At 42.1% G+C, this 17071-nt stretch overlaps 1 protein-coding gene across 1 annotated transcript in view; it reads left to right on the top strand.

Annotated features, from left to right (window-relative positions):
* Positions 1-17071, top strand: part of ca16b (carbonic anhydrase XVI b) — a 178367-nt gene that overhangs the window by 124311 nt on the left and 36985 nt on the right. Inside the window, exons 5-8 of the mRNA XM_085777215.1 lie at positions 3551-3646; positions 7086-7152; positions 11762-11919; positions 13041-13230. Of these exons, the coding sequence (XP_085633341.1) occupies positions 3551-3646; positions 7086-7152; positions 11762-11919; positions 13041-13230 (511 nt within the window). The remainder of the gene's footprint in view (positions 1-3550; positions 3647-7085; positions 7153-11761; positions 11920-13040; positions 13231-17071) is intronic.

The following is a 17071-nucleotide window of genomic DNA, read 5'->3' on the forward strand; positions in this document are numbered from 1 at the left end:
TCTTAATACTCTTTTACATTGTAGATTCATACTGAAAACATTGAAACTATGAAGGAACACGTATGGAATTATGTAGTAAACAAAACAGTGTTAAAGGGACAACGAGGAGTTTTGGAAAAGAGAAGCGTTTTCACACTACATTTATGAGCCTCCGCGCACCGTGAAATTCTTTGACCGGCTCAAGACAGACTCATGTTTTCATTCATCAAGAATTAAAGTCAGAGGTTCAAAGACGATCACATACCGTCGTAGTTCCAAACCATAAACGGTGATACGGCAGCGTTATTCTCATGACTCACCACGAAACCGAAAGTAAAGAAACCGACCAGCATTTCCACCACCACTAATAATAACAAAATAATGATAGAGACAAAACGATATATTTATCGAAAATGGGCCCATTAACAAGTGTGGGTAGCGGAGATTCATCCACATTAACGTGAGACTTTTTTATAACCAAATAGAAACTTCTCGTTGTCCCTTTAATTAAAACAAAAGTGCTATCTGTCAAGGTCAAGAGCGTGCAAAACTGTCATCAAAGCAAAAGGTGGCTGCTTTGATAAATTAAAAATGTAAAACACATTCTGCTTTGTTTAACACTTTTGTGTTTGCTACAGTAATTCCATACAGTGCTGTATCTGTGCGGCTCCACCCAGCTGTGGTGTGGTATTGGGTCAAAATGAAAACTGACACAATCATCTGAGTTCAGCTCCTGCAGTGAATCTGCATTCCAACATTCTTCTTTTTAATATATTTGCTCAGTAACGCCCACTGTCAAAAAATTTTGACACTTAATTCCTCTCGAACACTTTCTAGGTGCTCAAGTGAAAGAAAAGGTGGATGGTTATGTGTGAGGGAGATAATCATACTGCGTTAAAAAAGACACATTTACCTGTTAACAACAGAATGCTGTAGAAGCACAGCTGCTGTAAAGAATAAAGGAGAGGAAGGAAGCAAACATTTGTGCTGCCACAATACATCTAAGACCTCTCCGCACACAAACTTATTTCTTGTCATTTCCTTGTCTCACCGATATCTGGCTGTCTTGGGAAATCACTCCAAACACGACTTTGTTTTTTCACCTGTTTGTGCTTAAATGAAACCTGGGAATGCAGAGCGTGTGTCTTCACTCACTTTGTGCCGGAAAACCGCATTTAGACAAAAGGACAGCTCAGGAGACACGGACAGCGCGGGCTGCCGTCTCTACTGAGAGAACTGGAGCTAGATTACAAGGCTCAGATAATGTTTGGCTGTCTTTTAGTTTCCACCTGTTTCTGTTGAGTTACTTCAGTGAAGGTCTGTGGCAGGCTGTCAGTGGTTATTGGGATTGTTTTTCTCTCTACATATTTTGCTGTAAAGCAGTGGTTCCCAAACTTTTTTGTCTTGCGTACCCCCTGAGCCGTTTTGCCATACCACAAGTACCCCCTCCCTCATACGTGTTGATGATTCTCCAAAAGTGGTCATAACGTAACACAACTGATTAAGAAACGAAAATCATTTCAATTTCTCTCTTCAATTTGTACAAAGACATTTTACACTATTCTCCTGCATTTTAGTTGTTTCTGGCTGTTGTGGTGTTTGTTGTGGTCAAATGTGTCTTCACAGAGTTGTAAGATTGTCACAATATTAAAATTTCAAACTCAATGCCAATACTCAGGAAAATATTGAATATGACATCATATTCAATACAGCAGCAGTGCCTCCCAGCTTATTATTATTCCATTATTTAATTTTTATTATAATCAAAAGGACCTATAACAGATGCTTTTTAGTTTTTTTATTGTTATTCTATTGTTTCATTACAGTCATTACAATGCATCTCCTCTCCTTTGACGGACGCCCCCCCCCCCCTCTCACAACACACACACACACACACACGTGCACGCAGACAGCGGAGAAAAAGAGAGGAGACGAGAGGAGTGTTGCCGTTAATATCGCCGTTTTAAATTCACCCTACGTGCGTCTAGTTCTGTGTAACTATTCACTCAGGTCCAAACGCTCTGGACGCTGCCTGCTCTGCTCTCCTCTGCTCTGCCTGTCGAGTGCGCGCATCGGGCGCTGTGGGGGCGTGCTGTTAATATCGATACTTTTAGAAATCAGTCATGTATCCAGATGCGCCGTTTTGCATCGATACTTTTGACAACTATACAAAGCTGAACTACAGGTGGTTGTCTAATGGGGGGAACTAGTTGTGGCGCATGTACCATTTCAGTAATGGGCTTATGAAGTGACTCGGAATATCAACTTATCATTTTGGTAATAAATTAATTAATGTTTCTACGTACCCCCTGCAAAGCATCAAAAAACAATTTAAAAAAACTAAATCCTCTCTTGTCTGTTATCTGAAAAAAATCAACAACTTATACTCCAAGGGGTGTCATGTCAGATCTTAAAGACATTCAGTGAAATGAAGCGTACAATGAAATGATCCAAATCACTTTTAGTACCATTTATTTTTATTGGCTGCTTTGAACATGTTTGATCGTTCATAATTTGTTTGATAATCACGTTTTCCAAAGCGTGGTGTTAACAAGAGTGGGTCACATGAGCCAATCTCAGTGAGCAAATGAAGCCTGAGGGGGGCAGCTTAATTGGGTAATGTAGTTAATAACATCTGAAGGGTGATGAATGGCCAGAGCTCTTTTCTTGCTGAGTTCTCAGACAACAAATTAGCTCCATTAAAGGCTGCAGTTAAAGGAACTCTGAAGGAAACTGATTGTCTTAAATTATCTGGATTGAGTCATTTTGTACCTGCTTCAGCCCTGCGGTACACACTAATGGATTTATTCTTATTTTTCCACTTATTTACTTACTTACTCTTTGTGTCTGTTGTCAGCATGGTGAATTGTGGCTGGGGGTTTCTCGTAATTTTCCTTTGAAAAGGAAAAAAAAAAAGGCAAACATAGCCTTTAATTAAATCAACATCTAGGACATTTTTCTTATTGCCAATTAACTTGGTTCAGTGACATGAAAGCACTTTCTAATTCAAAGAGGTTGGAGACAAGCCAGATGATGGACAGCTCCAATTGCTACTTTTAGAATCATTTGCTGATTTTGATCGGCACTCCCATAATGTGTTTGCTTGGAAATGAAAGGAATGGAAATCTTTTTATAGAAAAGCAAAAAAGCCACGGCAGGTATGTGATGTGCCGTGTGTATGACGGCTTCCGGATTATACCCACATATCCTCAGCTTTGTTGCGAAATCAGAAGCAATGTTGCGGGTGATTCAAGGTAATTGGGAGCGGTGATTAAAAGCGCACCATTCTCTTAGATCTCTCCACATTCCTCCAGTTCTTCCTCTCTGCGAGGGCAGCTGCCCCGAGGAACGGGCGGCTGTATTTCTCCAGCATCCTCCAGGAGTGGCAGCACACAAAAGGGAATGACACAGATTATGGGAGATTTATGAGAGTGATAAATACACCCTCTTTTATGCCCCTCAAAACAGCTTTTCATCAGCTCCTCAGCAGCGTGTCCAAGTGATTGATGACAGGACTGTTCGTTCTCCTTGTCCACTCCTCAAGCTGTTTATGCTCTGTTTCCCATCACAGATGCAGATCTACCTTTACAATTCAGATGACTTTGACAGCCTCAGCGCCGCCATCAGGGAAAGACGCATCATCGCTGCCATGGCCGTCTTCTTTGAGGTAAAGTATCACCAAGACTGAAGGTCAAGACAAATAGAAGAGGGAAACCAAGATTACACCAAAACACCTCTAGTGGATTGACTTTTTAATCGCGCTGTTGTAGAAGCGTGGCTCTAGGGAGGCCAAGGCCTGCGTGGTGTTCATTCAACCTGGAATTTGGTCCGTGGGATTTTGTACACACATCCACGTCCGCCTCAGATTGAGTTGTGATCATTTTGATGGATTCTGACTTTTCATGCAGGATCAGCATCAGGTGAGGAAACAGCTCTCTGTTAAAGGACAATTCCGGGCAAATTCAACTCGGGGGTGTATTTTCCTATCATTTTAGGTCTAAAAGAAGGAATCTGAAGATTTTCAGTTTAATTGCTCCTGTTTTGCGGTAGTTGCGTCTGTCCCCGCATTGCCACGGCAGCAATGAATGGGAGCGGATGCAAGTTCCGCTGCTTAGGCTGTTTACATCCCTCAAAGCTGCAATTTTTTTCCACAGACAGCATCAGATGGCTACTCAAACATGCACCGAGAAGTTTTTTTACTTTCCCATTGCACCTGAATACACCGCGCACGGCAATTTGGGTCTAGTTTTACAAACATGTCGGAAACAGCGGAACTTACATCCACTCCCATTCATCGCTGCCGTGGCGATGCGGGGACAGACACAACTACTGTACCGCAAAACAGGTGCTAGGAAACTGAAAATCTTCAGATTCCTTCTTTTAGACCTAAAATGTTAGGAAAATACAGCCCCGAGTTGAATTTGCCAGGAAATGTCCTTTAAGGCTTCACCACCAAGGCCAAGAGTTTACAAATACAGGCAGATGAACAGGGTGAATTAATACAATTATATATCAGTCCCTATAGAAAAATGCGATTATAATTCAACGATAATGAGCCAAAGCCCACATGTTATGCGGGGGGGGTGCCTTTTTTCAATAACCGCTGCACCTTCGCTGCACAAATTTTCGCTGCACAAATTTTCGCTCAAAATGCACAACATATGGCGCTTGGATGATCCCCACATTTTCCGTGCCAAAAATCACATATATGTTTGCAGAACGTAGGAAAATGTTGCATGTTTACTTCACACAGGAGCAGCCATTTTCCCCCTGCTGCCTTGGGAATGTTACATTATGAATGATGTAAAATACATGTATGTGACATGAAACGTCATTGCCTCACGCAGGAAGATCAATGAAACCTGGAAAGCTTAGAGCAAACTAATGAACATTTTGACTCAGGAATGTTTTGTGAGTTTGAGACATATTTATTAGGTTTTGAAATAAAACAAGAAGGGAACTTACAGTAAATACTCACAGCACTTTCCTTGCTTATCATAGGACATCTTTTCACGTAGTATAGAACAGGGTGTTAAGGGAATCACTTTTTTTTTTTCCTTTTTCATCAAATCACTTTTTTTTGCCAGCTCCCACAGTTTTTGCAAGTTCTCACAATTTATTCGCATAAAATTGCATAAATTCCCTGAATATTCCATCACATGTTTTAAGAAAATCTGCTGCATAATGGAGGATTTTTGCCAGCGAAAATCATAAAAAAAACCTCTTGCACTTATGGAATGACTGGTGTGTGTGTGTGTGTGTGTGTGTGTGTGTGTGTGTGTGTGTGTGTGTGTGTGTGTGTGTGTGTGTGTGTGTGTGTGTGTGTGTGTGTGTGTGTGTGTGTGTGTGTGTGTGTGTGTGTGTGTGTGTGTGTGTGTGTGTGTGTGTGTGTGTATATATCAGATAAATTATATCAGTTGAATATCAGATGTGTGTGTGTGTGTGCGTATAACGTATGTAGGTTTATAATGAATTAGAAAAGGAAGCTAATTAAATACTTTAAATACTGAGGAAATGACAGTGGGATGAACTGTATGTTGTTGAGAGGTAATTATCACTTAAGGGGTTAGATGGAACTGTCTTTGTCCAATTATGAGTAAAGATATGAATAAATAAAAGTTTTCGAGGTCAGCAAATGATAAATATTTATTAGAAATGATCTTTGCCATCTCTGTCGTGATAGAAAAACGTTCTCCTCACCTGGTTGCTGATTACTTCTCTTGTTCCTTGGCACGCTTCAGATCGCTCACTGAGATAACTCCAAACTTCCCCCTGCAGGTCTGCGCACATAAGCTCTTAATGGACAAGAATGGCCCTAATTTCTGTTAACTGTAAAAACACATCAGAGATTTATGAAGCGTGGAGAAGCATCCAGCAGCAGCAGCAGCAGCAGCACCGGCACCTCTGGGGTCTCCCTCTGTCCTCGTCGCACTCCTTTATTTCTATTAGCGCGTCTTTGCAGCGGATGGCAGGTGATCAATGCCCGCTAACATTCAGCTTAACAGTATATAGGCGAGGGTCAGCGCTCAGGCTCGGGGAGGCTGGAATGGGGACACAGGTGTTTGCAATTTAGGTCTGCTCACCGACAGTGATGAACCAGTGTGTGTGCGAGGACCTAAATGCCTCCGCTGGGTCCTGACAGCCCTATTGCTTACTGCAATTAGCACCACCATACGCAATCCGCTGAATAGCAGTTTACAGTACAAGTTGTTGTTTTTTTTTTTTGTTTTTTTTTTTAAAGCGGGCACACACACATTGGCTCGGATTTACCATTTCTAATCAATGAGGAGAGTTCTGCCTCTGCTCCCCAAAGGCCTATTAATGGCCTCTAAGGTGTGCATATTATCCACATTCAGCATTCACTTCCACACAATTATTCTCCTCTGACTGACCTGAATTAATGATGAGCCAGGTAAGATTAGTCCCCGCGTCCCAGCACTGTTTTGTCCAGTCTCCTCTCATAAGTAGGACATTGGGAATATTGTGGGGTTGTTAGGCCTGAATGTTTCCTTCAGTCGCTGCAGACGATTCAAAGTAAAGAGGGGAATCGACAGCGTTGGTGTACAGTGGCAGCCAGAGAGGCCTTGTGGAGTCAGGAGAGGGGGGAGGTGAGAGTTAGGGGGGGTCACTGTGGATGGCAGCAGCTACTAGAGGACATGGAGGAAATCAGATGTGTTCAGTCAGTGTCTCGTAAAAATCAAAAGCACCAAAAAGGTCGATAAAAGTTAACGGCTTGTAAACAGAGCAGCGGTCAAAGAAATGGTTTTATTAATTGTGTTTTGTCAGGACATGGATATTGCGCCTAAACCGTCTAAATATATAATCTATTACAACAACAACTGCCTGAAAAATGACCAGAGGACTGAATCAATTCAAGGGCGAAGTCGAGCTACGGATATTCAAACCCCCCCAAAAAAATTGACATCGCAAACTTCACAACGGCGACAGATGGCGTTTAAAGCTGCTAGATTAGATTGTATTGTAGAGATGTTGCCCTCACCCCGTCCACCTTTGCTTTTTGTTCATATTGATCGTCTTTTGTAATTATGTTAGACTAGTCTTGTAATCCCTTTTGTTAATCTGATGTCTCTGGGTATTTTCTGCAGCTGGGGCAAAAAGACAATCCAGCTGTCGACCCCATCATCCAGGGACTGAGGGGAGTGGTGCATCATGGTAAGTAATGGAACAAGAGACACATTTACAAGCTCTGAGTTGTATCAAAGAGATCTTATACTGTAGTATTAATGTGATGAGTGCATTTACATGTAATGTCTATACAGTAGATGTTATCTTTTTACCTGCAGTGTCTGTATTTCTTTATTTATTGCCCAGAGATGTTTGTTTTCTATCTGTCACACCAAAAATCTCCTCCGCATGAAACATTGCTGTGGGGATTAAGTTTATGTGGAATAGTCAAAAAGAAATAATCCCATACAAAATCACTCTGACATTGCTCTAGTTGATATTTCGCTTCATCCAAGAAGTAAATTCCTTGTGACAGTGCAGACGCGGCGCTCCTCCCTGCCTCCATAGAACTGAATGATGTTTCTCTATTCAACTGCTTAAACATTGGGTTCTGTGTATATTTCTTTCTTTTTTTTTTAACTGCAAATTAGTCTAAACATGAGATATGAGCAGCGTTTAACTTCAAAAGGAGGCAAAATTTGCAAGATACCGCCTCTCGCTCGCTGGTGCAGCTCCACAGCAGAAGACCACCAAGGAGCTTCATTCACTGAGACAGAAGTATTAATTACATCTGAGCCTCAATTAGATAACACACTTTTAGTCTGACTCAAATGTACATGTAAACACTCTCATGGACCGCAGCTCCTGCAGAGGATCACGGTCACACGTTAAGCCATTAACATCTCGTGCTACATGTCACAGCGCTGCTATTCTAAATTGCATATTGTCTTAAATTACTGCTGCTGCGCTGGCTCGGCTGCATGCATGACTTATGCAGACAGTAAGCAGATGTTTTAGCATGACTGTGTAATCCTTTACAGCAGCAGCTCTGTTAACATGGACACGTATGGCTTGTTTTACAACCTGCCACTGACGCTCTTTATGCGGGCATAATCAAACACTGACACGAACATGTAAATGGATGAGGATATATACAAGCTCGGTGTCACAGTTCTCAGAAATGGGACGCAAGAGCACAACTCGGGAGGCAGATGTAAAGAGCCTTTACAAGGATAATAAGGATACACATATAGGCGCTAGCTGCAGTTATCAGGGGCCCAGCAGCTCGTGTGCAGCATTCACTGCTTGGAACTGTGAATATCCAAGCAGACTAACAGTAAAGGGTTGGGATGAGGCAGCAGCAGAAAAAAAAGCAAACATAGGCAAGGTTTAAAAATAAAAAATAAAAGAATCAGGATGAAAATGAGCAGGGAAATAACAGAGCACTGGAAACCACAAAGATAATCAGGCAGAGAGCAAGTGCAAACAGATCACTACATGTAATAGACGGTTAATGAGGGGATGGGGAACAGCTGAGAAGGTGATGGGGAGGAGGAGGAGGTCACGTGACTCCGCTAGTGGGAAAGACAGGCAGGTGGCAGCATACCCGACGCTGCTGTCCAGTGACATGGCGTCACCACACGGTCGCCATCTTGGCTTGGTCCACTTGCTCCCTTAGCATCATGCCTACAGTATGGTGCATGTTCTACTAAAAGAGCCAGAGCCTGCTCACTTTTTGTTTGTTTGTTATGTACGTCAGAAATGCAGTTATGATACTGCATACTTAAAATCACGGTAACACTTTACTTGACGCCTATCTCTATAACACTGCATAACCATACTTATAATGAGGTGTAATGCAGTTATAACACTGCATAACTATAGTTATAAACACTCATAAATGATCATAATGCTTTATAACAAGCATTTTATCATGACTTATAAGGTCAGGTATTATAATACATTAGAATTGTTAGTAACTCACTGACAATGCCCACATTTATAATGCATTATAAATATAGTTATAATGTGTTATAATTGGCTTATAAACGTGTATAACTATCATTATAAACACTCATAAATCACATAAGACTTTATAACAATAAGCACAACACATTATAGAGCATTATAACTCTATTATAATACTAAGACCTCATAAGCCATTATAAAATGCTCTATGATGTCTTGTGCTTATTGTTATAAAGCCTTATGATAATTTATGAGTGTTTATAATGATAGTTAGGCTATATACGTTTATAAGCCAATTATAACACATTCTAACTATATTTATAATGCATTGTCAATGTGGTCATTGTCAGCGAGTTACTAACAATTATAACCTATTATAATACCTGACCTTATAAGTCATGATAAAATGCTTTATAGTATATTATGCTTATTGTTATAAAGCATTATGATAATTTATGAGTGTTTATAACTATAGTTATACAGTGCTATAACTGCATTATAACTCATTAGTATGGTTATAATGTGTTATAGAGATAGGCTTCAAGTAAAGTGTTACCAAAATCACAAATAATTTACTTTTCTATTAAAGTAACACTATAGTAACATTGTGCAAATAGTTAAAGTAATAGCTATACGGACAAAATTTCACAGAGTTATGAATACTGTAGTTTTTTTTAGTGCAGATGACTGGATCACCATCTAGCCTACTGCAGCCAGAGTCACAGAGAGTCGACTAGCCCAATATGGCCACCTTTGAGTTACGTGTCGGTGCAGTCTGACCCAGCTCCTTGGGTGGCAGAACATGCGAGCACAAACTGAATGAATGAAACGACCGACGAGCAGCTCTGCAAACTAAAACCATGACACATGCAGCAATTACCCCGAACCCACGCTGAGCTCCACTGACTCATTTTCTTCAGAATTTCCCTCACTGGCAATGCATATTTTAATGCTGGGAAATGTGTACAGATGAGGTTATGAACCAGTTGAGCTCTGGGAAAACAATGTCCTTTTTGCAACATAGTGAATGAGTGTAAGAAGAAGAGCACCAAAAGGAATAAAGACCTCACCAGAGATGATTTAAAGGGATAGTTCACCCAAAATTCAAATTTCACTCATTATCTACTCACCCTCATGTCGACTAAGGGCTGCAAAGTTTCAGAGTCCTCCGTGGCTTCTCTGAGTTACAGGGGGTCTCGGCGCAGCACTGCATGTCCATATAATGGTAGGGAACGGGTCTCACTTTTCTTCGTCCAAAAAGACACACCAAAAAACATCCAAATACCTATATAGTGCTCGTCTGTAATGTCCCTCTTGTATTGAAGTCTCACGAGAGAAATTGTTCAGAAAAAAATTAAAGAAGTGAGGCCCACTCGCAACCGTCATATGGACATGCAGTGCTGCGCCGAGCCCCACTGTAACTCAGAGAAGGCACTCTGAAACTTCTCCCAGCCCTTAGTCCACATGAGGGTGAGTAGATAATGAGTGAAATTTTAATTTTGGGTGAACTTTCCCTTTTAAATAGAAAAAACAGATGAATCAGTCTTTGCATCAGAAAATGGGTCACTTTGTTCAGTGAAAAATGTGCAGTCTTTAAATTTCATTGGAAGTAATTGCAGTAAAGAAAATAACCAATTTCCTGATTGGTTTCTTATCAGCCAGGGGCCGTTTCACCTGTGGTTCTCATTTCACAGACGTATTTAAGCTCCACTTTTCTTTTCTTTTCTTTTCTTATATAACCTTCATAAAGGCAGCGTGCCAAACCGCGCCGTTTACGCCAGTTTATTTTACGACTCCCTCCATCAGTCTCTAGGAGTGTCTGAACTGTGCCGTGCAGCTACACAGATGTTTGCGCTAACCCCACCAGTGTCTCTTATCTCCCAGCTGAAAGAGAGCTCAGTGTGGGTGTGGTGGGGTTTTTTTTTTTTTTTGGAACCGTCTTCCTGCCGGCTGCTAAACGCTCCCTGCCTCCTCCCTCGGTTTGGGCGGTTGGTTTTCCACCAGCTCGTTATCCCACAGTCATCCATCCATCAGCATCTCGGCAGCCCATGAGCGATAGGGCACGTACACCGCCTGAAGACGGGGAGAAGAAAGGCTGTGAATACTGAATTTGAACTCCCGAGTACAGATGAGGCATGGGAGCGAGCCCTCCAGCGCCTCTGCAGCGCTATTGAATGCAAACCAGACCCCAAACCTCCGACTCTTTTTTAGATAAGGTCATGAGCTGAGAGAGATTGGATTTGACATAAATTCAGCTGTATTTGGGTTTCTCACGTCATATTTCCAGGAAAAAAAAAAGCAACAGCAAAAAAAAAACAAAAAGCAGAAGCCCACACTCACGTTGCCCACATGATGTATTTGCAGGAGATAAAGGGATCTTCCTCTGCATCGCAAACTGCTGCTTGTTATTTTGTTTTACACGGGGCTGTGTTAATCTGTCTTAATTTTCGGATCCGTCTTAATCCCCGTGGCCCATGCCATGGTTGTTACACGGAGCGGAGCACGCTACCACCCAGCCACAGATCAGCTGTCAGACTCTCCTCTCAGCCCATCCCAGTACAGAGATCTGGCCGGAGTGATAACAAGTGGTGAGGCTTTTAACTGCTTCCCCCCGTTCCACAACAAGTGAAGGCTTCAGGGAAGCAGTAAAAAAAAAAAAATGCCACAGGGGGAGATTGAAATGAAACGATCTTGTAAACGCTGGTGCACATGTAAACTCAAGATATGCAGGGTTTTTTTTATTTTTTTAACGGAGCATCAAGGAGTGTGAGATGAAGTATGTTTTTTTGTAGCTGTTGCCTTTTCATCTGGGCTTATTGACACGTTGTGATCCCTGTTCTTCACACAGAGAAGGAGACCAACCTCCGCTCCTTCATCCTGAGGGATCTGCTGCCCTCGTCGGTGGACAGTTATTACCGATACACCGGCTCTCTGACAACACCGCCCTGCAGCAAGGTGGTGGAGTGGATCATCTTCTCCAGGCCCGTGTATCTGTCCCACTCGCAGGTGCGTTCAGTCCAACACACACACACACACACACACTCACACAGATACATTCTCCATGCACAGTCAGATCCCATTTGCACATTGTGAGCGGATCACTTGCTGCCCTACAGTGTCAGCGCACAAGCAATTTTTCCCCTCATCTACCGCTCCCCTTTCTTCCCTTTGCTCTCGTTCCTCCCCAGCTACTCTGCATACAAGGCCATAACAGCCTATATGCAGGCTGATTGAGTGGGAGGGGGGAGCCAATTACTGATATTTGAATGATAGTGAGAGATAGCTCTGCTACATATATCACACTGTTGCCGTGACGCAGTGACTGCAGGCTCTTAAAGAGATGGCTGCTGCACGTAGATTTAAATGCTCATTAATTTGAAACACTGCTGTAACTGTTAAACATATGTTTAGTGAAAATGTGCAATTTCACAGCAGTCACCTATGTGCTTCACGACAGCTTGACTCAAACTGGTTCAGCTATTGTGATTTTGAGAGATAATTTATGCCAAATCATGCCCCACGCTTTTTGCTGATCCCATACACAGCGTTTTTTTTATTTTTTATATATATATAGATATACAATTCTTGGGTAACCCAGCTGCGTATCCTCCAGAGCGCGCCGAGCTGTGGAAAATTTGCAGGGCTCAGTGGAATTTCTATCAGCGTGCAGGCGCACAAATCTTTTGTTCCTAAATGACTTGTGCCGCAGGAATATTGACCAACCCCTACAATGTTTGTGACGCTCACAGATAGTCTTTACGAACCTGTAATTCATTTCTCCAAACACACACAGGACACATTGATTCTGCAGTATCTGTAATGTGTAGTCATTACAGCGCGCAGCAGGAGATCATTCATGGCAATCAATGGCCACAAATTTAGCCCCATTGAGAAGTTACAGCTTGGTAGGTAGCCAGGATGATGATTGAGGTCCTCGCCTGCCGGTTGCCTGTGGCGTGACTGTCTCTCGCAAATACTGTGCTCCAGTTGTGAACAGCCAGCTACTGGCAAGCGGATACAAAATGCAATGTCCTGCATGATATATTCAGCACACACACACACACACATGCATAGTAACAAAAGCGTTTTCCTCACTTTTCTCCTGTCTTCTTCTTGTCGTCATCCAGCTGGAGGCCTTTTACTCCATCTTTACGACGGAGCAACAAGACCACGTCAAGTCTGTGGAATACCTGAGGAACAACTTCCGGCCCCTCCAGAACCTGGACAACAGGAAGATTTTTAAATCGGCTGTGAAAGACGCGTGGCAGAGGGATTTGACGGACATGCGAAGCCCTCACAGCACCGAGGCCTCAAGAGGTGAGCTACGTTTTCTACATTTAAAGGAATAGTTCACCAAAAAATGAAATTCAGTCATTAGTGACTCACCCTCATGCTGATGAATACTCTGGAGTAGTTTTTTATTCCTCAAAGTGCATCTGGAGACCCGGAAGGCCGGTTCGTAGTCCAACGGAAACTTTATATGAGATTAGTAGGACCCAACACAAAAACGTCCATAAAACTACACAAAAACCATTTAATATTCCTCCACACTGCTCGTTCGCGGCAATCCAGATGTCCTGAAGGGATATAGTCCAGAGTTTACCCGAAACGACGTCATTTAGGCAAGTCTGGTCACAAATTTGTCCTAAATGATGTCGTTTCTCTCATATAAAGAGTATTCATCAGCATGACTGAATTTCATTTTTTGGTGAACTATTCCTTTAATATATTGCGTGTGATATTATCAGGCTCCTCCCTGAGATTTTAGCTGCAGCATTATAACCTCCTCTAATGGCCGTCATTACTCCTTACTCATCACGTCTTGTAGAAATGCTGCCTGAGTCAGTCACAGTGGTGAGAGAAGTAACAGTTTGCATGTCAGTTATGGGCTGGTTGTGAGCATCATGCAGTGTATACCGCGTGCTGGCCTTAATCCTTCCCCAAGCTGTGAGACTTTTTTGCAGTTTTGCTTTTCTGAAGCCTTCAAAATTTGTCGTAATTGATCGTTCACTTAGCCGTTGCCCCTTAGTTACGGTTGCCACACATATGGGGTGGTTCCATTCAAGCACGGCACATACGCAGTTTAACAGTGATGACTGTGGCAGATTCACCACTGCACATTCTTAGTACCTTTTGAGACTGTGAGTCTTTGATGTCAGACAGTGGCAGACAAAGACGAGCTGCTCATTTCTAACCAGAGTGATCTTGTCAGATGAAATGACTGCAAAGTCTTCCAGAAGATTAAATGCAAAAACTCTGAAGCTTTTTAACTGCTCAGACTAGAGCACATGCATATGCACTGTACCCATACCCATGTGATTACATGGAGACCAACTGTCATCTTCAAGCTTTATGGTCTCTAGCTAGCTGGCTATTTTATGCTAATGTTAACACCATGAATCAGTCTGTGTGTTATGTTTTAATTTTGCCCTCAAATTTGTACAAGACGTCTACATTGTATGAAAATAGCCACAGAAATAAAGCGTACTTGCTTATTTACTCACACACATGCTAAATCACTGAGGCTAACGCTGGATAGCTAGAAGCTGCATCCAGCCCAGCTGATCATCTGTTCATAATGAGGTAGTAATGATGTTAACCTTTCTCAGCTCTGAATGTAATGTTACGTTTGTCGGTACAGTAGTTAGTTGGACATTTTACCACATTAGATGTAGCTACTGTTTAATCTGTTCCTCACACCTTTTGCGCTTTTGTTTTTGAAAGGCTTAAAAAGGCCATCAGCCTCTAGATAGTTGAAATGCTGAGGAGACGCTTCAATATGTCAGGGAGGTCAGAGTTTGACAGGTCTGCTGTGCTGAGCTGTGACTGCACAGCCACTGTTCAGGGCAACAAGCAAATGGTTATTTGGATTCCAGATCGGATTTGACCTCATGTTATTTTCCTACCATGGTTTTTTTCAAACCTCTGGTTTTTCACCTCCACTCTTTTTATTTTTCCAGTCAAAAATTGAGAAGCTGCAGTGCAGGTTATTACAGAGGTCTTTTGATAGTACATTGTGAGCAGGTTCAGGAAACTCATCTAGCTGCTCAGCATGAAGAGCCATTCAGACTCATATCAGCAGGTCGCTAAATATAAAAAGGAACATAGACAGCCATTTCTCTTTAGTTGACAGCACATTGTGGCGTGATTAAAATCTGTGAGTAATGTGTAATAATTAAAATTTGTGGAGATTTTTTTGGGGTAACTTTTGTCCCGTCAGAGGAATGAACGTTGTTCTCTCATTACAACTCATTCTTACGTCAAAGGACATATTAACCACGAGCCCAGATGTCACGCAGGGCTGGATTAGAGCAGCTTTCTGTGCCTCCTTCTCTTTTTGTGTATCTCGCAGCAGTTGCTTTAACAGAATAGTACAGGAACTATGGAGACTAATGAGAAAGTCTGCTGCTCCTTAAAGTGGTATTGTTGGTGTCTAGTGGGGAGAATTGATTGGGAATGCCTGTGATGAAGTTAGAGCACTCTAACCGAGCTGATCAGCAATCATCATTAACATGTGGCACAGCTAAAATAGACTCATACAAATTAAGTTGTGAAATTGCTTTTGTGGCGTTATGTCAGTAGGCAGAATAAATGTGGACCAGTATCTCTCTCTCTTTTTTTTTCTTCTTTTTTTTGTTCCACTTCCCCTCCCTCTTGCTCATTTACTCTTTGTCTCTCTTGCCTTCCTATTTGTCTGTGTTAAAATGTAAGAATTCATATTTTATAGAAGGTGCTGGAAGTAAACAGTGCCAGTCTTATCTCCAAGGATGGCATCTGTTAAGACCGTGTGTGTGTGTGTGTGTGTGTGTGTGTGTGTGTGTGTGTGTGTGTGTGTGTGTGTGTGTGTGTGTGTGTGTGTGTGTGTGTGTGTGTGAATGTTGTGAATGTTGTGAGAACCAGGGCCACACCTTGACTGAATGTTCCATCACTGTGGCTTTTATAGCCAAGAGGACTGTTTGGCCATTAAAGATGCATTGCTAACCTTTCTGATGCAGAGTCCAGGTTGCACATTTCATTTGTTGGTGTGGCGCACACTCACTGTTTGTCCAGTAATAATGCAGCCAGGATGCATCGGCCATTATTTGCTTTAACATTTGTGTTTTCTCTAACACTGTACATCTGTACTGCATGTGCAAATACAAGCTCCCTCCTCCTGTACATACAGTGTAGCAGCCTTTTCCTCACGCACAGCAGATTTACAAATTACTTTTATTTTCCTTATCATTTACTCTTGTTATTTTCTTAATTAGCTTGATGAATGTTTTTGTCTTTGAAAACAACAGAATATAATGAAACGTTTCCATCACAGTTTTTCCAGAGCCCATGGATGTGCCTGGAACTGGCTTGTTTTGTTACACTTACATTACAAAACCAAAATATGTTGATGCAGTGATAGAAAAGAGAGAAAAGCAGCAAATCCTCACTTTGGGGAAATTAAATTTTTGCCTGAAAAATGACATAAACAGTAGTGAATTATCCACACACTGTCTGTCAGTCAGCAGAGCAAACCTTTTACATTAGGACCATAACCCATCTGACAAGCATCCAGTCCATTTAGAAAGTATTCAGACCCCTTCGCTCTGTCCACATTTTGTTGTTTCACAGCCTGGTGCTAAATCAGTTTGAATTATGTTTCACCCTCATTATTCTACACTCAGTGGTACTTTTACAAATTAATTTAGAAAGCTAAACTGAAATGTCATATTAACATCAGCATTCAAACTCTTTATCTGGTCCTTAGTTGGCGTGTTTTTTGGCAGCAATTACATCCTTGAGTCTCCTCGGTGTGATGTGACGAGCTTTTGATTTGACAGAGTCGTCAAAACATCGGCTCAGGCTCAAGTTGAGTGTTCTGGATCTGGACTCTAACCCTGACCAGTCCCCCAGTCTCCTCCACCGCCACCACCCCATAGCCGTGCTTCACGTTGGGATGCTGTAATGCAGATGACGAGACCACATCCATCTGCATCCATCCACACACGCAATCCTGTTTCTCGTCATCTGTTTATCCTCAAACTGCCTTTTTTAACCCTTCCAAGCAGCTTTCATGCATCTTTCACTGAGGAGAGGCTTTCTTCTGGCTACTCCGCCAGAAAGGTCAGATCAGCAGATTGGTTCTTGGTCACCTCAATTACCAAAGCCCTTCTCCCTTCATTGC

This window comes from Trachurus japonicus, chromosome 5, assembly GCF_045865225.1.
Source record: "Trachurus japonicus isolate A0001 chromosome 5, Traja_1.0".
Classification (NCBI taxonomy): domain Eukaryota; kingdom Metazoa; phylum Chordata; class Actinopteri; order Carangiformes; family Carangidae; genus Trachurus; species Trachurus japonicus.